This window comes from Pleurodeles waltl, chromosome 6, assembly GCF_031143425.1.
Source record: "Pleurodeles waltl isolate 20211129_DDA chromosome 6, aPleWal1.hap1.20221129, whole genome shotgun sequence".
In the NCBI taxonomy this organism is placed as follows: Eukaryota; Metazoa; Chordata; class Amphibia; order Caudata; family Salamandridae; genus Pleurodeles; species Pleurodeles waltl.
Genome location: NC_090445.1, coordinates 250,119,793 through 250,142,652, shown reverse-complemented (window position 1 = coordinate 250,142,652; position 22,860 = coordinate 250,119,793). Strand labels below are relative to the sequence as shown.

The following is a 22,860-nucleotide window of genomic DNA, read 5'->3' as shown; positions in this document are numbered from 1 at the left end:
CCTTGCTCTGGTGGAATGTGCTCGCACACCTGTATGCAATGGTCTACCTGCCTTCTGATAGCAGAAAACGATTGTGTCCTTAATCCATCAAGAAATAGTCTGTTTAGTTACAGGGTGCCCTTTTCTAGAGGTACTGGAGGCTATGAACAGCTGGTTAGTCATCCTAAAGGACTTTGTTCTATCCAAATAAAATTTGAAGCATCTTTTAAGATCGAGTGAATGCAGGGTTCTTTCCGCAGTAGTTTGAGGGTTCAGGAAAAATGACTTTAGCACTACTGGCTCATTAATATGGAAATCTGATGGAACCTTAGGGATAAATTTGGCATTGGTGCGTAGAATCACTCTATCATTTTTTAATTGCAAGAAAGGCTCCTGTATAGTGAAAGCTTGAATTTGGCAAACCCTTCGTGCTGAAGTAAGGGCGAGGAGGAGAGCCACCTTCCATGTGAGGTACTTGATGTCTGCCCTGTGAATGGGTTCAAAGGGCTCCTTCATGAGCTGGATGAGGACGATGTTACGTTTCCATGCTGGAGGTGGGGCTTTCACCGGAGGAAAGGACCTGAAGAGGCCCTTCAATCATTGCTTTATAAATCTCAGAGAACATAAGGACGGTTTGCCTGGTATTCTCCTATATCAGGAGATAGCTGCTAGATGTACTCTGATAGACGCATGGGCAAGCCCTGAGCATGCTAGCTGTAAGAAGTACGGGAACACTGTTTCCAGGGCGGAGGAGAGAGGGCATATATTCCTGCTTCGCACCACAAACAAAATAGTTTCCACTTCAGGTGGTACGTTTCATTTGTGCTATCTGCCCATGCTTTAGCTAGTATGTCCCTGCAATCACTTGGTAGGTCTAAGCGGGCCGATTCGTTGAATTCAGGAGCCATGCTGAAAAGCTCAGAGACTTGGGATCCGGGTTTTTTACTTGTCCCTGGTTGATGGTGAGCAGCTCCGGAATTGGTCTGATCCTGATGGATGAACAGCAGGACAGTAGAAGTAACTCCGTGTACCATGGTTGACATGGCCACGCTGGAGTTATCAGAATTATCTGGCAGGGTTCCGGCTTTATTTTCCTGATTACCCTTGTGAGGAGAGGGATTGGAGGAAAGGCGTATGCATAAATCCCTGACCATGCATCCCCCACGATCCCTGTTGGTGATGCCAACTTGCATAATATTGGCATTTGGCGTTCTGGGAAGTTGAGAACAGATCCGGATCCAGTTTTCCCCACTGGTTGAATATTCCATCCAGTGTCCGCTGGCCTAATTCCCACTCGTGAGGAGAGGTGGCTAACCTCCCCAATGAATCCACAATGGTATTCTGCAGGCCTGGGACATGCTCCGCTGTTATGTGCACTGAGTGCTGGATACACCAGTTCCAAATGGTCTGCACTTCTGGAGATAGCAGGTGGGAACGCGTTCCTCCTTGCTTGTTGAGATAGTGCCTTGTGGTGGTATTGTCCATTCTGACTAGCACGGTCGATCCTCGAATTCTCGGGAGGAAGGCTTGCAAAGCATAATACACTGCTCTCAGCTTGAGTAGGTTGATGTGAAAGAGATGGTGAGAAGGGGGCCATTTGCCGCTCACCCGAAGGTCCTGCTGGCATGCACCCCATCCGGTCAGTGATGCGTCCGTTGTTACGGTCAGTGGAGGAATCTGTGGCAAGAAGTGCAGACCTTGTGAAATGTTTTCGGGAATTGTCCACCAATCGAGAGAAGCTATCATGAGTGGTGTTATGTGGACCGTGTCCTCAAAGGATCCTTGTGCCTGCTTCCATTGTTTGTCCAGCTCCTCTTGAATTGGACGCATGTGAAGGCGGCAGTGAGGAATGAGGCTTATACACAATGACATCATCTCTAGTAAGGACTGATCAACTGAAATAAACTTTTCTTCTTTGGATTTGCTTCGCTAGGGAGATTAACTTGTTCTGCCTGTCCAGTGTTGGATAGGTTTTGGTCTGTTGTGTGTCCAATAGAGCCCCTAGGAAGGCTAACCGAGTCGATGGTTGGAGCAATGATTTTTCCTGGTTTAGAGCAATGTCCAAGTCCATGAAAAGGCGTAGGGTCACCTTGACGGACCTGCGCGCTGACTGAACGTCGGGAGCTTTCACTAGCCAGTTGTCTAGATACGGAAAAATCTGGTGCTTCTTTCTTCTTAGGTAGGCTGCGACCAGAGCCAAACATTTGGTGAAGATTCATGGTGTCAAATGTAGCCCAAAGGGAAGGACCTTGAATTGGAAGTCTCTGCCGTTCACAACAAATCTTAGGAACTTTCTGTGTAGTGGATGAATGGGAATATGGAAGTACGCGTCTTGAAGGTCCAAGAACGCCACATAGTCTGCTCTGTTTAGAAGTTGGAGAACGTCTTGTAGGGTGACCCTTCTGAATTTTTGTTTTTTGAGGTATTTGTTCAGCTCCCGCAAGTCTAGGCTTGGCCTCCATAAGCAAGATTTTTTCTGAATGAGAAAAAAGTGGGAGTAGAAACCTTTCCTCTCTGGGAATATGGAACAACTTCTATGGCCCCTTTGCTCAGCATGGTTTCCACTTCTAAGCTGAGCAGAAGAAGATGTCTTTGACGAGCATGGATTGGAGGCATTAACAGAGGAATCTGATTAAACTCTAAGAGGTGTCCAAATTGAATTACGTCCAGCACCCATTTGTCCTTGGTTATTTGCCGTCAGCGCTGAATATGATGTTTTAATATTCCATGGAAGACTGTAGGGGAACAGTGGGGGAGAACCGTCTGGAGGCAGTCATTGCCTATGTGCAGTTTCTTTAGATTGTCGTCCCGGCTTACTTTTGTGATAGGGTCTGGTGTAAGCCGCGGGGGGGGCTGTCTCTGCTGATACTGTGGTCTAGAAGCCTGGAATGTGGTGGAGTATGATGGCTATCTATAGTGCTGGTATCCTCCACAAAACAAAGGTTGTCCTCTGCCCATGGCTCCACGAAAAGGCACTTTTCTGTACTGCAGAGTGCCTAACGATCTGGCTGTCCCAGTGTCTGACTTTATAGCCTGAAGCGAATCATTCCCAAAGAGCCCCTCCATCATAGGGAAGATCTAAAATTTGCATCTGAACTTTGGGGCGAAAATTTGTGGCTTTGAGCCAGCCCTGACGTCTCAAAACAGCCGATCCAGCAAGCAGCCTAAAGCCCATGGCGGCGATATCAGGTGCGCAATCAATGATTTCCGCCGAAGAACGTTGTCCCTCCATGAGCACCTTTTTTGCCTTCATCTTGGAACTCTCTGAGAGTTCTTCCAAACATTGAGACATGTCTGACCAGAGCTATCTGTCGTATCTACCAAGGAATGCTAGAGAATTGGCAGCTCTTACCACAATGGCAGACATTGAGAAAAAACGCTTCCCAATGTTATCCAGACGCCCCCCCTCTTTATCTGGTGGTGTGGTTAACGGTGTGGAAGGATTCCTTGAATGAAGTTGCGCAGCTTGTGAGATTACAGAGTCCAGTTTCGGGTGGCCGGTGAGGCTAGCAGGAGCATCATCTGTGGACTTATATTTTTTGTCTAACCTAGGCAGCACTGCAGGAACCGTTGCAGGATTCTGCATTATCTTCAAGTCTTGGCTCCAAACATGGTCAATTAGAGGGATGGCCCCAACCGTTTTCCTGTGAGGCTCATTGAAATCGTACAGGAAACAATCCTGCTGAGTCGCAGGCATTGGTAGATCAAATCGTGTGGCTGCTCTTTCTAGCAGGTTATGAAAGCCACTGATATCCTCTGGAGGAGGCTCCACAACAGGTCTTGCAGGAGAGGCAGGTGCTGGGATAAAATAGTCATCCCATTCGTCATTCATTGTATGGATCTCTCCTTCCTCAGCATCTTCATCCGAAGAGGCTTGCCCCTGTGCAGGTGTAGATTTTTTGAGAAGGTTGATGCCTAGGCAGGATTAAATGGTGCGGTTGTCGAAACTGCTGAGGGGTTGGTGGTATAGCAGGAATTGTCGGCTGATGCACTGATGAAGACATTGACGGAAAACGCTCCCTATAATCCGCTAACATCACTTGCAAATCCGACACCAAGCCGGGAGGAAGACCTACCAGCCCCAGTTGTTGCTATTCGTAATAGTGTTGGTCATAGTAAGAGTCATCATCATTTGAATACTCCGGACATTTGACCCGTAACTGAGAGGGACCGCTGGCCACCCCATAAAGGCCATCCTCTTCTAAGTCACCTTCATCCAACAGATGCGAAGACAGTAGGTTTGAGACCTTACTAGGAGATGTAATTGAGGGGGTCAAATGATACTTTTTGACTTTCCTTTGAGTAGCCTTGTCCATCGACGAGAACAGAGCTAAGGTAGATGGTCTCTGTGTCTTTGCTGTTATCTTGATCGGCGACGAGAGGTGAGATGTCGTCGACGGTGGCGGTGTCGACAAAGTGATTGTCGACTGAGACATCGTCGACAAGAGTGCCGACGGATCAAGCGTCATCGACGATGGGAACGACGAGGGTTGGAACATTGTCGACGAGGCCGTTGTCGGTTGAAGCGTCGTCGACCAGGCCATCGTCGGTAAGGTCGCCGTCGACAGTGGAATCGCCAACAAGTGTTCCGTCCACTGAAGAGTTGACAGTAGTGTTGTTGACAAGGTGAGCCGTGTCGACGAAGACTGCTGCGACAGTGAAGAGATGGGGCGTGCCATCGACGAGGATGACCAGACTGTCGACGAGGATTCAGTAGTTGCCGCTGACATAGACATTGTGACAACAGTAGATGTTGTCGTTAAGGAATGGGCAGTCAATGGTGTTACCGTCGATGATGGTCTTGTCGACGGTGCAGAGGCTGGCTTTTTTAAAGTATGTTTTAGCCTGAATGGTGGCATTGCGGGCTCAGAGACAGCTTTCTTTCCAGATTTCAAATCTGAAGCTTTTGATTTCCCTTTTTTTGATGGGCTACATCTTTTTGAGGACGCCTCAGATGACTTCTTTGAAGCTTTTTTAGGTGGTTCCTGAGTGCCTGACATAACTTCAGTCTGTCTCTTCACAGGTGTCTTGACGACAGACACAGAGGAGGAGGCACTGTCCTCATCAGAAACCAGACTGTCCCTAGATTTTACTTTTCATAGCAAAATGAGAAGACAACCCTCTTTGTCTTTTAAGGTTTTAGTAGAAAAAGTCCTACATATCTTGCAGTTTCTAGTTTTATGGTTAGGATAGAGACAGTATATGCAGTCCTTATGCAGGTCATCCACATGTAGCCTCTTCTTCATGGAGGTAACACAGGCTCTAAAAAGCCCTTTCATAGTTGTCTCTGACATGGCTGTCAGGTTGAAGCACCCACTTTGTAAGAACTTTTGAAGAGAAAATGAATCCAAATCTCCTCAGAAAAGAATATCTGAGAGAAAAACTGAGCAGAGGTCAGAGGAGACTCCTAAGCACGACGTGCAGTGGAAAATCTGAGGGAAATCAGCTCCTCACAGGAAGGTTCTAGAGGGTGGTGTGATCTGATTGGTTGGCATTAGAGTTTGGTCCTTTTTTTACAAAACAACTGTGATGTGTTTCTAATTTGAAGGCCTAATGCACTTAATCTGTATATGTCCTTGAGCATAGCTTCTGTATTACACCCGGGACTCCCATCTTGACGACAGGGAAGGATTCAAGCATGTGAATCTATGAAAGTTCCAATACTGGAGTAATGTGTAAAGCCGTTTCAGCCAAGAGGCCATAAAGATGCAAAAAGTAACAAGCTGTTACTGGATGTAAGTGTGGAAGTACTTTGATATGAGGGTAACAATCATCCTGTCTTTACAGACATCATGAATGGTTCTGAGGCACGCAGAATGTGCAACACAAGTGTGTCCTTTGCCAATGTTATGGCTAATAAGAAGGCTGTCTTAACAAAATAACTTTAGTGTCAAAGTAGGGCATTCACTAAAAAGGCTGTGAAATAGTCTGGTAGGATGTGCTTTGGTCTCAAAGCTTAGCCAGAGGCCTTACCCAAGAAACATGACTTCAAGGCCCATCATGTGCGGCTCGACAGACTTGCTGGGTGTGAAATAGCTTTCTTGGCCTGTATCAGTAACTATGTGTGGTTAAGTCTTGCAAGGGTGCACCAGTAGTCCCATCTCAGTCAGGTGATGTAAGGAAGGCATGCCATTGTCCTCATAGCATATAAGCAGGATAATATTCTTCCCTGTGGCCCAGTGGCAGAACCTTAGTCAGTTGACGGTGAAGTTAGGGTTTATAAATTGCAAATTACCCATTTTCACAGTAGGGGCATTTGCTGTGAAATCCCAGTCCTATTTTTAATACATATTTTCTAAAATATATTAAATAAAAATTTAAATATTAAAATCATACACACAGGGCCTCATTACGAGTCTGGCGGTAACTTGACAGCCATATTAGGGCCATGGCGATCAGGCCACGGTGGGACCGTCAGCTCCGCGGTTGTGGCAGTCCTAATCCACCACAGCAGCGCCTAAACCAGCCCTGGGGATTACGACCTTGTTCTCCGCCAGCCATGAAAAGCCTGGCAGAGAACGGGTGCACTTGGCATGGGCAGTGCAGGGACCCCCCCTGGCCAGGACTGTCGCAATGTCCACTGTTTGCTTTGTAGACAGTGAACATTGCAGGGGTGCTGGTGCATCCTACAGCATTGCCGCCGGCTTGATTACGAGCCGGAGACAATGATGTAGGCTGTTTCCCGCTAGGCCAGCGGGCATAAACTCAGGTTTCCGTAAACTCAGGTTTGCGTCCGCTGACCTAGCTGTAAACATTTAATGAGCCTGGGGGGAGGTAGCCACTATGGCAGGAACCTCCCCATCGGAAGTTCGACGGGTGGGCTAAACCATCCGCCGAACTCACAATAATGCCCACAGACACACACACCACCCCATACAAAATAAATAACTAAATCATTTTTCATTTGAAAAAACTGAAGACAGCATGGCTGTTTGTCCTACCCTCTCTACAATGCCACCACCCCAAAACCACACCCTATAACCCCTTTGCTTTAAACATGAAAAGATATGCTTTTGGTCCTATGAACTACATTTTGTTGTATTCATCCAACAAAGTAATAGTGTGGTTCCACATATAGATGTAGTAATACTTGAGTTTGTACGTAGCTTGGCAATCAAACTAGAGCTCTTACTAGAAAGCATAGAAAGCATGGACTGTGGCATATTTTCATATTAGGCAAACAAGGAGAAGAGAAAGGAACACCCAATCACTTGAACAATTGGTTAGTCTGAATGGTAAACTGAATAGATGTTTAAGAAGCATCTTTCATAGACAAATTTTAGAAGCTTCTTACCTTTGCTGTCATCAGTTTAGCTTTCATACTGGCAGAACAGGTTGACAATGGCGAGCCTCTTTTAGGAGCTGCAGCTGGGACTGCGGATACAGCAAGGCTGGAGGATTTTTTCAAAGGGGTAGTACTAACTGAAGTGGGTCGTTTAGGGATTACGGAAGTTCTATTTTTCAGGTTTTTAGCAGAGGAAGGAGTAGATGTCTTAAAATGCAAACATAAAATTAAAAAATATAACATAAAAATCAGCATGACAAAAACAAATGGATGGTTGAGAACATAACTTAAAAAAATAAGTTTGATTTAAATGTGCAATTTCCAAATTTTACCCTCCTACGTCTCTTGAGCAAAGTGTATATATTCTCACAAATCACTATAAACTGTAATTCCCTGAAATGCTTTAAGCTCTTTAGACCTTTCTTACTATTAATTGTCTACAGTATAATAAAATACCTTGCTCAGAAATGGAATCCATTTATTCTATCAGACTAATATTAGAAGTACTGAAAACACAGCACTCCAACATCTAGTGTCAGCATGGAGATGTTCATGCCTCCAGAAGCAGAGGAAATGTCATTTGCATTTGCTTCTCTCAGTGCCATTGATAAAAGAAAGTGATGGAGGAAATCATGATAGGTAAAACAAATGATCCACTGGGTTCAGCATGCACTGTACATCTAATGTCCACTTCCATATTCTTCATAATTTTCTATATTTCTGTCTATCACTAAACGACCAACTAATTCCTCAATTTTATTTCTGATTTATTTACCTCAACCTATCATTTTTTCTCTCATTCTGATGCAAAAATGGAACATATTTAGACATTGATAACGACTATTATTTATGGTTGTCGTAGGGTCATGTGATGAATTGCCCTTAACTACTACACTATCCTGTAAAAGGCACTCAGTAAATAAATGCTTACAAAACACACAGCTACTGAAAATAGACTAAATGGGAAAGATATATATCTACAATATATACAGTAACCTCAGACCATTTGGACAGAGGCAAATCTGGTGATTCAGACAACATGTACAGTAAACCACTAGCAAATATGTGACAACTTTAACTATGAATCCCCACAAGTTCTTTAAATTATCTGCTAGTTGTGAGCCTTAAATTGAAGCAAAACCATGACAAAAAGTCTGCACAGCTTTAACAAGTCTTTTAAAAATATATATAATGGAGTTTCAGTATGAACAAGAATCAAATACATACAAAATAATACAAACATGACACAATCCCACCCTGAGCATTGGGCATATACAAGAAGGCATTAGGAGACGAAGCCACTAAGCCCAGCCGGTCTCAACATGGTATGGCCTCGAAGGAGCTCTACTCATTGTCTATGGGCCAGAATGGACAGGGTCCAATATATATCCCTCAGTGGTCTGCCCAGTTCTTCCAGATTTTGAAATATTTACCGGGGCACCCCTAGACAGATATACCAGGCACCCCAGGCCCAGACAGAAATCCATGGCCTTTGCCCACCCATCCTGGGACTGTCCCTTTTGGCTACGAGCTGTTCCAGTTTGTGTGTTTTAATATCTGTGAGTAGGATTTTCACCCCCAGGGGTGAATAGGCCGGGATTTCAGTGTCTGATGGCAAATAAGGAGGGAGGGCATGTCTAAGCTTAAGACAGTGAAAGAAAAACCGTGTGCAGAGCATTTGGTATTACACTTGCAACTCTTAGAAATTCTTGATGGACCTATTAGCGAGTACGTCCCCAAGCATTGTAACGCCTATGGCGTCCCATCTGGCAAAGCAACGCCACCTGGGGAAGTCTGGTCCTTTCTATAACGGAGTCTCCCAGGTCAGCCCATCCCGCAGCTTTCATGGCCTCTCTCCAAATGGTCAGTACCACTCATGTGGAAGTGAGCATGGTGTATGGTACATCATGTTTAGCAAGTGCAAAAGGCAGTCTTGACCCAAGACCCACCTCTCTACTGCGTATGCTGGATCCCCAAACCCCCCACACCATCAGTTATTGATCACCAGTAGGTTTGCTGCTTTGTAGTATAACAGCAGGTCTGGAGTGGCTATGCCTGTTTTGTAGGTGGGCCTGCAACCTTTTTTAAGGGTGATGCGAGAAGTCTCCTAATTTAACAGGAGTGCACATATTAGTAAATTGGCCCTGGCAAAGAAGTCCCTCCATCCGGATTAACAAGTTTCTCAATCACCCCATACAGTCTATTGGCCAGCATCTTAGCCCGGTCCTTATCCTCTATGTTTAACGGTGATATTGATCTATATTCCTCACAGCGTGTACCACTTTGGCCCAGCTTTAGGATTGCCATTATGTCCACTGCTCGGAAGGTCGAAGCGCTGCAACTCTGTCCGCCTTTCTTCCTGTTTGGGGATCTACAAATGTTGGTAGTATATGGCAATGGTGTACGATATACTATCACTGCCTGTGACATGTATACCCTGGTCATTTTCTATGTATGATAAAGAGCTTTCCATGGTGCAGGGTGTGCTTAACCAATAAAGGGTCTTACTAGCCTTGTTTCCCCACTGATATATCGGGTTGCGGGTAGCCAAACACGTCGCTCGGGCTTCCTGCAGACAACAGCGTCTCAGATGCCATCTTGCAGTGATCCTTGGAGGCCCCCAGGTGAGGTCGAGCTGGACGAGTGGGTGATCCGAGATACACCATGCCAATATTCGTGCATTGAGTACCCTATGGTCTTCTGTTCTAGGGAGCAAGTAGTTGAGGCGGGAGAATGTCCAATTTGCTTGTGAAAAGAGTTGCTTCACTGGGTGGTGCACCCGCCATACATTCAGGACGGACATATTATGCAGAAACGTGGCCAGTCGGTTGCACTGTTGCGGTGGCCTCTGCAGCAGAACGGTCCAGGCTAGGGTATGGACCACATTGAGGTCACTGCCTAGAACCCAGGGGGCCAATGTAAGCTCCAACAGGAGCCAGCTCAAAATTGCAGCGAAACTCCAATGTCAAAGGAGGTGAAGCGTAGACAAAAACCCGGGACAGCGGGGACCCCGGCAGTGTCCCAGTCACCACCACAAAGTAATCCCAGATTGTCATGCCAGAACCAGAAGACCACTAATGGAACATGCTTCCGTATTAGTATGGCGACTCCTCTCGAGCCACAATGAAACCTTGGGAGGAACACCCTTGAAAACCCCATTGTTGTCAGAAAGGGGACATTATTGCCCATTAGGTGTGTTTCTTGCAAGAGAAATATGTCCAGGTTGTACTTATGAGCCACCCTATAACCACCCCTCTCTTTTCCTTGTCCAGGAGACCACTGACATTACACAAGAGAATGGGGAGCATCCTCGCAAGGGTGGGTGAAGTGAGTCAGCCTTTGAGTCAAAGTTTGGTTGTACCTATAGCAATGCCCAGTAACCGTGTGTGTATGTATTGCACGACAATGAGCGACATTTTGATGTGTCTCTCAGAACCAAACTTAAACTAAAAACAAGGGAAGAAACAACACTCCTCCACCCCAACCCAACAGCCCCCTCTACTTCACCAACTAGAAGTACTTGTCGTGGTGCCACTAGGACTAACCTGAGATGAATGTCCCCCCTACCATGTACTCCCAATCGAGGCCCAACTCTACCATCCCACCCTTCAGAAACCCACAGACAAAAACCAAAAGTAAAACAATCTGGGGCATGGAACACCAGCCATCCCCTAGCCCCACCACTTAGTCTCACAAGGAGTTGTTGGACACCCATCTGTGTTCATTGAAATGAGTCAGGCTAGGAGTTTCTGGGAGGAAGACAGGGGGTCAGTTGCGGCAACGCCCCGTGTGAGATCCATCTTTGACTCTGAGACCAACTGCCTCACCGGAGAACCATCTAGTTCAAGCGAGCGCGCTCTGAGAATCAGAACACTGATTTATTCGCCGTGGGGCAGTGTTCTGTTTTTCCTTTTTGCACTTCTGCTTTATCTTGGACTTTGACTTACATGATGACCTTGACCAAAATTAGAACCTGTCATGGAATCGCCCTCAAGAGCAGGTATGGTCCAAGCCCATGACTCAGAGCAGGGCAGGCTTCCTCCTATGTTACAGCTTCGCTACACGGTATTGTTTCACCTTCACGTGCATGAGAGCGTATTCCTCATATTACTTAGAAATATACCATGAGCCCCAACACCAGAGGCAAACCTCATGTGGGTCCATACCTGACATCTTTTAAGATAGTCACAGTACAATTTGAACCCTGTAGTTTTAGGTGTGGACATCATTCTCTTGCACACTGCAATACAATTCAAAGAGTCGTCAACCGAGGAAAAATGAAATGGAACTCTGGTTCTGCTATCGAAGACATGCAAAAGAAATAACTGATGTTGGAGCACTGAGGTGGCACTTTGTGGCTCTGCTTGGTCAATTCTGAGGAAGAATGAAGTCAGCGCAGGCCCATAGTGCCACATGTCATTGTGGGCTATGCACTGCTATGAAAGGCTCCAGAGTCAGTCTGGTGCCTGCCAGATATTCTAAAGGTGAGGAATCTGTGGTTACAAGTATTCATAAGAAACTGAATGTCAGGGCTCTAGTTATCATTAGAACACTGTGGGAAGCTGCAGTAGAACACTGGAGAATCAACTGATAGGCAGGCACTGCTTTTGGAAGTACAAGTTTTACTCAAAATATCAGACTTTATTTTCATATTGCTACAGAAGCTAGTGTGAATGTATAGAAAATGTGCTCTCACTTTAACTTTGGGGCACCTTTCGTAACCTCTGTGAACAAATCATAAGAATAGTTTTCTCTTAAACATTGTTCATCGAATCCCTGCAGAGGGTCAGCATTTTTCACAGGGTGAAATTACCTGAGAAGTCACCAGAATTCTGAAAATGAGTATTACGCCACCAACAAGTGATCTATATTGTGACTAAAATCTGTTATCACCCTTCATACAGGTTCCTTTTTGTGAAACTCAAAAACAGGCTATTCACTGTAGTGCATTTCAAAAGGGATGATGACACTGACTCCTGTAATGGCTGACACAACATGTTGTAGATGTTGTGGCCAGCCAAACAAGAGGGTCCCTTTGATAATCCGCCACATGTCCCTTGAGATCAGGGTGTGCCCACACTGCCCCTTTATATTTTTTTAAGTTCATTTTCAGGACACAGGGCCCATGTCTCAAAGCCCTGTAATGGCAACTATAACATATTGTTCATGCTGTGGCCAGCCAATCAGGATTAACTAGTTCCTTTTTAATTGGCCAACAAAAGCAAATCGGGATACAATCATTCTACATATAACAAACATTTTAACCCCTACATGCCCAATCAAAGCCCCTCTCTAAACACTAGTTTCTCGAAAGCCGCTGAACAGACTTCCATCAAATCACAAAAAGTATGCTTTCTGAGTAAAGTTCTTACCAAATTTGGTGTAAATCCGTTCAGCCATTTTTTCCCCATTAGTGAGGGCAACGTTTCCCATGGGAATTAACAAGAGAAATCAAGTTTTGCCCCCTTCCCATGCACCCCAACCTGGCTTTTCCTTGTACCCGTTTCACAGATCAGTGCAAAACTTTCTAAGAATGAGCCAAGGTGGATGACCTTTTTTTGGAATTTTTTTTACAGCTTTGTCAAATGGAGGTAAAGTTATTACCAAAACAGATTGATCCAGGACGAGGGGCCGGGTGTTCCAGGTGTGGTGCTTTCAATGCCTCCTTCCTACACTTAGCTTGATCCAACAGGGTGGTGCACCATTTTTGGCGGAGGTGGTCAGGCGAGTAGAGTAGGTTACAGGAGTGGGGCTGGTAGCAACACCATTGACTTAGCTTTTAGGGTGTAGTGTGGAGACCGTGGGGTAGTAGTATCCCATTTAAGCTCACACAGCTGGCTCTGGTGTTGGCCAAGCATAGGGTGGCTATTGGCTGGATGAGTGCCAGGAACCCTTCTATCCCTTGCTGGATTCGAGATTTAATGGAATGGGGTGCAGCGAAGGAACAATATATGCGGATAACACGCAGGGAGGAAGGGGCACTGAAAGACGTGATTGCCTGGGGAGCACTATTGGAACAGTTCACTCGGGTGCAGAATTTAAGTTCTGCAGGAAGTCCGGATGATGAGGGCTGAATAAGTACACCTTGCATCAACTTGATAGGTGACAACCAACTGTGGTGAGGCTAGGTCTCTGTTATTTACAATATGTGTAATGGCTGGTTTCATGTGGATCCTCGTCGGGGTGGTGCTTGAGGGAAAATTCCTGCTGCAGTGGGTGCTGTTGACCCTTGTCTTGGATTTTATGTTAACTTTGTCCTCCAGTAATGTGACAAAACGATACTGTAATATCTTGCACTGAAATGCATTGTGCTGTAGTTTTGTTGGTCTGTTTTCCAAACTCAATAAAAACAGAGTTATAAAAAAAAGTTATTACCAAAACAAAAAAAAAGCTGTAACCTAACTATAACTACAGAGTGGTGACTGCCAGTATTTAATATAGCAATATAGTTTGTAAACGTTCTCCGGGAACCCACACAATAGCAGGACTATTCAGATCTTATTACCATTAGTGACGATCACCTGGACTGGACGGTAAAGGTTAAACAAGTAGCTGTACAGGACTGACGTTCTCCACGTAGTGATTTACCCATTTCTGTGTTCGTTTTAGAAATGAGATAGGATTCTACTACTTGGCTGGGCTTTTTTCAGTCTGACATGTTGTGATGGCTAGATGTTTTTCATACATATTTTGTTGCAGGAAGCTATCCTCTGGATTCAGGTTCTCCAGATTTTACTGTTGGAATTTAGTGGGTGAAATGCTCCTAGATCCACTTGTGCAATGGCAGCCGGATAACCCAAAGCTCTAGTAGGTTGATGTGAAGTCCAAGTTCCGCAGGAGACCAGAGGCCTCTGATCTCCAACGCTCAAAGATGGCCACTCCATCCAAGGAGTGATGCATCCTTGGATACACTGTCCATATCTGGTTGGGGAAGGGGAAGGTGGGGTCTGCTGCTGACCCAATCACGGCTCCTTAATGTCCACTGCAGATCTTTTGCAGTTCTCTCTGAGATCTGGACCATGTCGGAAAGATTCTTCTGATGCTGCGCCCACTGGAATGTCAGGTCCCACTGCAGAGCCTGCACTTGCCAGCAGGCATGCGTCATAAGCTGGATGCAGGCGGCCACGAGGCCCAGCAGCCTCAGAGTCAATCACACCAAAACCCAGGATAGAGCTTGCAATATTGGTATCATAGACTGAATATCCTGAACTCGCCATTCGGGAGGACAGGGACGAAACTGCACTGTGTCCAGAACAGCTCAGATGAAAAGGAGAGTCTCAGGGAGTCAGGTGTGACATCAGCTCATTGATAGTGAACCCCCGCAAGTGCAGGAAGTCTGCCGTAGTCTGGAGGTGGGAGACAACTGCCTAGGGTGAGCCAGCCTTCAACAAGGCTGTCATCCAGATAAAGAAAGACTTGCAATGAGTCTCCGCAGATGAGCTGCACCCACCGTCATTACCTAGGTGAACACCCGAAGGGCACTGGTAAGGCCAAAAGGGAGCAAGCTGAACTGAAAGGGATTGTCATCCACTGTGAACCGCAGGTAACGTCTGTGGACAGGCAGAACGGGAATGTGGAAATATGCAGCCTGCATGCCTAACAATACCATCGAGTCTCCCAGGTCTAGGGCAGACAGAACTTGAGTGAGAGCAGAGCATTCTGAATTTCATCTTTTTGAAGACGAAATTGACAGTGCGCAGGTCTAGGATAGAGCGAAGGCCTCCATCCCTTTTGGGCTCCAGAAAGTAGCAGGAATAACAACCACAACCTATGTCTGGTGTAAACAGCATCTCTATGTCTCCCTTGGCCAAGACAGCCATCACTTCCTGGCAGAGTAAAGAGATTGTTCTCTGTCCGTAGTCCCTTTAAACAATCTGGACAACCCAGCAGTCTGATGTTATTGACCTCCAGTGGTGCAGATGATGGTGTATCCGGCCTCCCACTTGTTTCACATGATAGCTGGGGAGTGAACTAAAGAAGTTAGGAAGCTGTGGTTGCCTGGGGAGTGGTGGACTGGCCTGACCTCTGGATGCCCGAGTGCTGAGACTGCCTTGTCTCCATAGAGATGGGAGCTATCAAAGGACATGTCCATGAGCAAGGCTTGGCCATCTACTGAAAAGTCAGTCGTTCTCAGTCAGGCCTGGCACCACAAGGCCACAAACGAAAAAAATGCTCTGCCTAGCAGGTCGGCCATGTCCAGCCCACATCAGACTATGAACTTGGCTGTATTTCTCCCGACTGCCATGGCTTGGGAGAGTATGACCCAGGCCTCCTCCAGAACCAGGGGCAGCATCTGCAGAACCTAATCCCACAGTGCATGGGAGTAACGGCCCAAAGGGCATATAGTATTCAAGGAACACAGGCCAGGATGGTGGAAGAAAACATTTTCGTGCTTAAGTTGTCCAGCCCCTTTGATTCCCTTTCCTGTGGGGTGGTAGAGAATGTGCCAGGATTTACACAGGAAGTGGAGGCTTGGACCAAAAAGCTATCCAGGGAAGGGTCTTGTGTGAGAAAATTGGGGTCATCTGTGGTAGTAAGATGGCGGGGGCAATTGTCCTGTTCACAGAAGCCCCAGTGCAGTGTTTGGACCAGGTCCCAAGCAGGATGGCCATAAGGGCTTCATTAACTGGGAGAAGCAGTTCTGAGGGGGTCACTCCTCGTTGAAGCACCTCTGTCAAGATGTTAGCCTTGACTGCCCCTGAGGACAGGCTAAGGTGCAGGACCGTAGCTGCCCTTCTCACTACTATATAATTATTACAAAAAACAAGGGAACTTAAGGATAAGTAGGGACTAAGGGTATTTATACATTTATTAGGGATTGACAATGAAAGAGACTGGGAACAAAAAAATTATGCTCAGGTGATCTTAAATTTGCAGTTAAAATCACATTTATTATACAATATCAAATTCAGAATAAATGTTCAGGGGAAACCCCCTGTAGGGAAACAAGGACAAGCATACAGGCAGAAAATTGGTGATGCAATAAACAAGTTAAAGATCACAGCTTAACAAACACTGCTACACCCCTTTGTCAAATTACAATCAAAATCTGGTGTCAGAGTGCTTATAGTTGAAGATGTTTTAATCCCATGTACATAAAAAGATCATCATCAGGACAACCCATTGCTTGCCTGTGATGAAGGTACGTAATTTAAGCAAAAAATGTCTAATAACATGGAGCAAATCCTCAACATAAGTGCACAAAATCACCAGGACTGCTGGCATCAATGATAACCAGCAGCAAAAATGCTTGCACATGCTGTTTGGTCTGGATTCACTGCATGGTTGTTTTTGATTTCCAGTGGTTCCCACAATGTTACTGGGCACCTTTGATGCTGGTTATTATTGATACCAGCATTCCTAGTCATTTTGTGCACTTATGATAAGTATTAAATATTTCTCTCATTGCACCTATATAAGGGACGCTTATTCTCCTATTTAATGCTCTCACCACCTATGAAGGGGTGAAACGCAGACTAGGGACGTGGGCTCACTGAGAGGCCCAAGGACTTGGCTATAGCTGGTGAGACCTTAAAGCGCTCCAGCTCCAAGTCTGCCTTCTCTCCAAAGAGACGAGACCCGTCAAAGGGCATGTCCATGAGGTTGGCCCGGACATCGCCTGAAAAGTCAGATGTTCTCAGCCAGACATGACACCTAAACGGCTCTGCCCAGCGAGTCAGTCGTGTTCATTCCACACTGATGGTGAACTTTGCTGCATTTCTCTCGTCCTTCACTGCTTGGGAGAGAATGACACGTGCCTTCTCCAGGACCTGTGATAGCACTTGCGCAACTGTATCCAACATTGTGTGGGAAAAGCAGCCCAAAAGGCATGCAGTGTTCACCGACTGCAATGCTAGGCTGGTGGAAGAAAAACATTTTTTTTCCAAAGGTGTCCAGCATTTTGGATTCCCTGTTCGTGGAGAGCGGTAAGGAATGTGCCATGGAACATGAGGTTTGGTCATCAAGCTCTCAGGAGTGGGGTGTTGGGTGAGAAAACTCAGATAACCTGGGAGAGGCGATGGCGCATGGCAATTGTCCTGTTCAAGGGAGCTCCTGTGCTGGTCTTGTACCAGGTTCCCATTAGAACATTAGTCGGTGCTTCGTTGAAGGGGAGCAGGGGTTCTGATGAGCTCCAGAGGTTAGTCTTGACCACCACAGAGGGGATTTCGAGGACCTCTGCTGCTCTCAAGCGACGCTGTTCTGACTCAGAGTCGTCGGGGTTTAGAATGGGGCTGGTGCTGCCGGTGGGCGGTGTCGGAACCGGTGCAGAAGAAGGTCGCGCTTGCACAACCGGCACCGGTCCCGATCATGAGACCATTGGAGCTGAGGCCAGAACTGTCAGGGTGGGGAACTTGATGGGGCCTCATTTGACCCAGCAAAGTCCAGAGGTGCTCCGGAGGCGTCGGTCAACTAAGTATTTATTAAGTATCCAGTAACCAGGTGAATTGTCTCGTGTTTTGAAAAAATTGAAATGTTGGTGAGACAGCCTTTGGATTTTTGCAAGGAAGAAAATTGTATACACTTCTCCCTTCTTATGAATTTGGGATAAGGACATGGGATTTAAACCAAAGTGAATGAAATATCACTCTTGATGAATGGTATTCAGTTATCACGACAATTCTAGACTGCTCTAAATTTGGTTTGTGTCCTGATGAAGACCCGATTTCAAGGTGTAAATTGGCCTGTTTTGGTGTGCCGGGTCGAAACGCCGATGAGCTAGGTTGAGCTTGGAGTGCTTTGATGTTCACTACGGAGAAATAGTGATTTGGACATTTTACCTCAATCAAGTGTGACATATATTGTTGCGAAAGAATGGTCAAAGCACAGGCTCCCATGTATATAACTTGTATATAACTGGTTGATATTTTTTCTTATTTTTTCAAAAAAATATTTCTTTTCTTTTCACAAGCACGTTTTTCTTTACACACTATTTCTCTAAGTGTCTGGAGCAACTCTATATAAATTTTTTAAAGAAACTTTGTATTATCAGACTAGCAATAAAAATATTTTCCATAAATTGTTGTTTTAATATTATCTGAGATCAAACTAATTGTTTGTGCTGCTATATATGTTTTAGGTTGAAGAATTATTTTGGTGCGATTACCTGTTGGACCACTGTAGTTGTACAACATGATTTACCCAGGTCCTTCGGGTTACTAATGGGTTACCCTCTCTATATTTGATTGTTTCTAATTCTAAACGAGGCATACAGTTTTCTCCTTATATCCTAAGTTCCTACATGTAGGCAGAGATATTCAGTAAAGAATTCCTGACAAAGAAGATGCAAATAAGTAGTGTCTCTTTCTGAGTCATAGCCTGTATTAACCCATCCACTGTTTAGCTATACATTCTGTTACAGTGGCAGACAGTCATTGCTACCCAGTCACCATACATGTCCATTCTTTTTTATATTTTTAATCAAAGGTTTCTGGAGAGGATGTTTTTATGTTGATACTCTTTTACAAAGGGAAAGATTTACAAAGAAACACTGGTCGTAGGCAGAGCAGATGAAAACTGTCATTTCATAGGCCCTCATTACAACCCTGGCGGTCGGTGTTGAAGCGGCGTTAATACCGCCAACAGGCAGGCGGTAAAAAAAATGGGATTTCGACCCTGTCGGTACCCGTCATCAAAGACCGCCACTTTAACACTCCGACCACCAGGGTGGTAACGGCCGCTGGGCTGGAGACTTCGGTCTCCAGCCCGGCGGCCGTCACAATCCCACCCTCGGGATTGCGACCCGGCCTACCGCCATGGTTTTCGTGACAAACTTACCGCCACGAAAACCATGGCGGTAGGCACTATTAGTGCCAGGAAAGCCCTTCCCTGGCACTGATAGGGGTCTCCCCCACCCCCCCCCAACAGCCCTCCCCCATACTCCCCATCCTTCCCCCGCACATATACACACCTACACCCGCACCCATAGACACACATTCACACATGCATACCCACCACCACCTACGCATGCACACATACATACCCATACACCGCAACACACACCAACATACATTGTCGCACACATCCATTCACAACACACAACACTTACAGTCATTCACGCACACATTCAACGCGACTTACACCCGCATGAACGCATTCCGAAACATACACCCCCACACCCCCACATACACACAACACCCCCCTCTCCTGTCGGAGAACCCAACTTACCTACTTGCAGGGGGTCCTCCGACTGGAGACAGTCCATATCATTGCTCATGATACGGTCGACGGTGCTTTGTTGGCGTGGCAGTGTTGCTGTCAGCAGCGCCGCCTTACAGCCATCCGCCGCCATGACCCTCGGCAGTATTCCGCCAGCATTCTGGCGGAATACCGTCGGCGGTCATAATATGTGTAGACGGCTGGTAGCCACGGTGGCGGTAGGTTGGCGGCCATCGCCGTGGCGGTAGTTACCGCCAATGTTGAAATGAGGGCCATAGTCTCCATTATGGGGCATTTCAAGCCATTGTACCTTTAAAGCAAACTTGCATCAAGATTAAGGAGTAAAAGCAAGCAGGTGCATTGGGAAAATAATAAATGACTTACCTTTAACATTGCCCCCCCCCACCATTGTGGGTATCTTCCATAAAATCACTTGTATGGTGGAGTGATTCCTAGCAATGGGCAACTACATTCTTAATATATGTCCATGTGAGGTTTAATGTATCACTTTGTGAGACCTAAATGACCAAAATCAAGCTCAAAGCCTAGCCAATACCGCCCATTTCCTCCATTTTCTTAATCTGATCACCTTAAACTTCCACCCTGTGTTTTGAATAATGTTTATGCTATTTTTGTTTTTATGAACCTAATATTTTAGTTTTTTACTTTGCTTTCACGTTATGCTATTTGATTGGTACTATGTATTTTCTTTCCCTTAAGGTATTGCTTACATTGCTTTTGAAGTGTTTTTGTATTCATTGAACTATTATCTCATACCTTTTTTTTAGCACTGTTGCCTTTCTTATGTGACAAAATTAACTATTTGTTTATGATGGAATTATTGCATTACACAAATATTGCTAGATGTGTGCATAATAAACCTGCTATTTCAAATCCTGGATGGACAATACACTGAGACTACTATACTGCCTTAACTAACAGACATTTTTGGACTGACCAGTCATACATTTTGCAATGCGATGGAGCAGTGAAGATAAACTAAATCTCCATGCACTCCCTGAACGTTCATGCAGTTTGGAGACCGTGATGCCATCTTGAATATCCTGGATAACCGGGTATAACAATCCTCGTGAGTCATGGCATCCTTGCTGAGCAAGATGTTGTTATACACACTATGTTTGCCTTCTACAAAGAACTACTAGTTCCTTTAGATGGCTCTGTGTATACTGAAATGTATTCTGAAAGTCGAGTCATGGGGTGATAACAGAGATACAGCTAAGATATAGGTATTTATTGTTAAAATGAGATGCAGGAATTTCATGGCAGGCTACTAAGAGTTCTTATTGTCTTTACAAACCTGCATCAGTGCCCAGTAGCAGTAGTAAGTCTGAGTGGTAGTGTCAAGTGTCTCTCTTTCTCTCTTATCCCTTTCTCCTTCCTCAATTTCTACTCCTGGTCCTCATATTCATTTTGTATGTATTAATTGGTGGTAGTGAGAGACAGACTGAATCCCTCCAAATGGATCAAGAGTACAAGGTTAGAGTTTCTAACACATTGTTTTCAATCTGGGAGTATTATTTATTAAGGTGTTGAAGACTGAAGTTATTATGAAATTGAACAATATGTTCTATTTCTCAGTAAAGAATAGTCTTGGAAAACCAATAGGAACTGTAATTTAAAATCCTTTTTAATAGTAAAATTGGATTTGAGAAAATGCCACTTTTAGGAAGTTGGCATTTTCTTATCCTAACCATTTGGTGCCTGCAGCCAGTTCCTGGATTACATGCCTAGGTGTAGGAGGCAGTTGGCCTTTGTGTATTCCTCCCAGACAGCATCACAATAGAGGATGTAAGTGTTGGGAGGAGGGTCTATTTCTGACATGATAGGGGAGGAGTTGTTACCTACCACACTTGCACTTCAAAGGCACTGGCTCAGTTCACACACAAAGGACTTCACACTAGCGTATTGTGGCCCCAGCAAACTGAGACTAGAGCAGGGCGGCAGGAAATTACAGACACCTCTGTAGGGGGAAACTTCAGAAGCTTCTCCCACTTCAAAGTGGACACAAGGTATAAATACTGGACCCTCAGCCCCACTCCTCAGATCACTTCTGGACCTGCGTAAGACTCAGAAGAGGGACTGCTCTGCTGCAAGAAGATCTGCTCTGCTGCCCTTCTGCTCTGCTGTCTGAGTAAGAAGGACTGTACCTGCACCTTGAACTCAGAATCACCAGAGTGACTTCAAGGGGTAGTAGGCTGGCCTCCTGATCTGAACCTCAGGGACAGCAAAGGCTCAAACCATCTTGAACCCTGCACCTGGACTCTGCCTGCTGTGAGTCCTAAACCATCAACTGGTGTTTCCTTGGACCCTTGGAAGGTGCTCTGACAGCCTAGTCATGGTCCCCATCAGAACCAACGCAGCACGAACCAACCCAATGCAACCCTCAAAATTCATCGGAATCGACACAGTGTGACAACTTGCAGCACAGCCCTTTATCGGAACTGACGCAGTGCGAAACAACATAAAGCGGACCTTGCATCGCTGCCTTCGCCGCTCTTCATCGGAACCAACTCAATTAGATACAAGACCCTGCATCACTCCTCGGATCCGCTGTTGCGTGGCACAAATCCCCACATCAATGGCATAAAGAACAATTCTGCAGTCCTACTCTGGTGTCAGTACTTGGTCCGAGCTCCATCGCGTTCGGCCCGAACTTGAGACTCTGTCCCGGTCCGGCACGACCAGATAACTACAGTTGGTACTTTTTAGCATGGTTTTTACCTACATCTTTAAAACTGCATATCTCCTGTTCTTCTGATTTGGATTGTTGTCATTTTGAAATCAAATAATTTACTAAACTTTACTCTACCTTTCTAAATTGATATGGGATTCTTCTTGTGTTGTGTTTTCACTTTATTATTCTTTGTGTGCTGCATAAAAAACTTAGACATTGCCTCTCAGTTAACCTTGCCTGCTTTCGTGACAAGCTACCAAAGTGTTAAGCACAGGTTAATTTAGTGACTTTAATGGGTCAATGGGGATTGTGGATTGTGGCTGTCGCTTGTGAAGGGCTAACACCCTCCTCAACCAAAAAATCCACAACATTGTAAACAAACTGCTGTTAGCGAACTTATCCAACTTATCACAGAGGAAGTGGAAGCACATCCCTATTTCACCAATGTGAAGGCAGAACTCGATTATTTTATGTTCATACAAAAATACTACTAAAGAAATTGCTTGCTAACAAAAGTTGGTAAGTGAATGGTTGTCACATCTATCCTGTTGCAATGACAGAATTGTGGAGCACAACAATATGGGTGACTTATACGCTTTAAGTGTGAAACTCATCAAATAACTATTGAATAATGATCATTCAAGTTTGGCACTGGTCCAAACTAGACTGCCTATTAAAGACTAAAGAACATATCTATACTTTTTCCCTAAAATAGATAGCTTCATATATGGTTACTGGAAGGAGT

General features: G+C 45.3%; 1 protein-coding gene across 4 annotated transcripts in view; it reads right to left on the bottom strand.

Moving 5' to 3' along the window:
• The window catches only part of MAPT (microtubule associated protein tau), a 755,319-nt gene that overhangs the window by 371,074 nt on the left and 361,385 nt on the right, over positions 1-22,860 (bottom strand). For all 4 annotated transcript variants that reach the window (XM_069238040.1, XM_069238043.1, XM_069238041.1 and 1 more), the window contains one exon: positions 7,274-7,471. In XM_069238040.1, the coding sequence (XP_069094141.1) occupies positions 7,274-7,471 (198 nt within the window). The remainder of the gene's footprint in view (positions 1-7,273; positions 7,472-22,860) is intronic.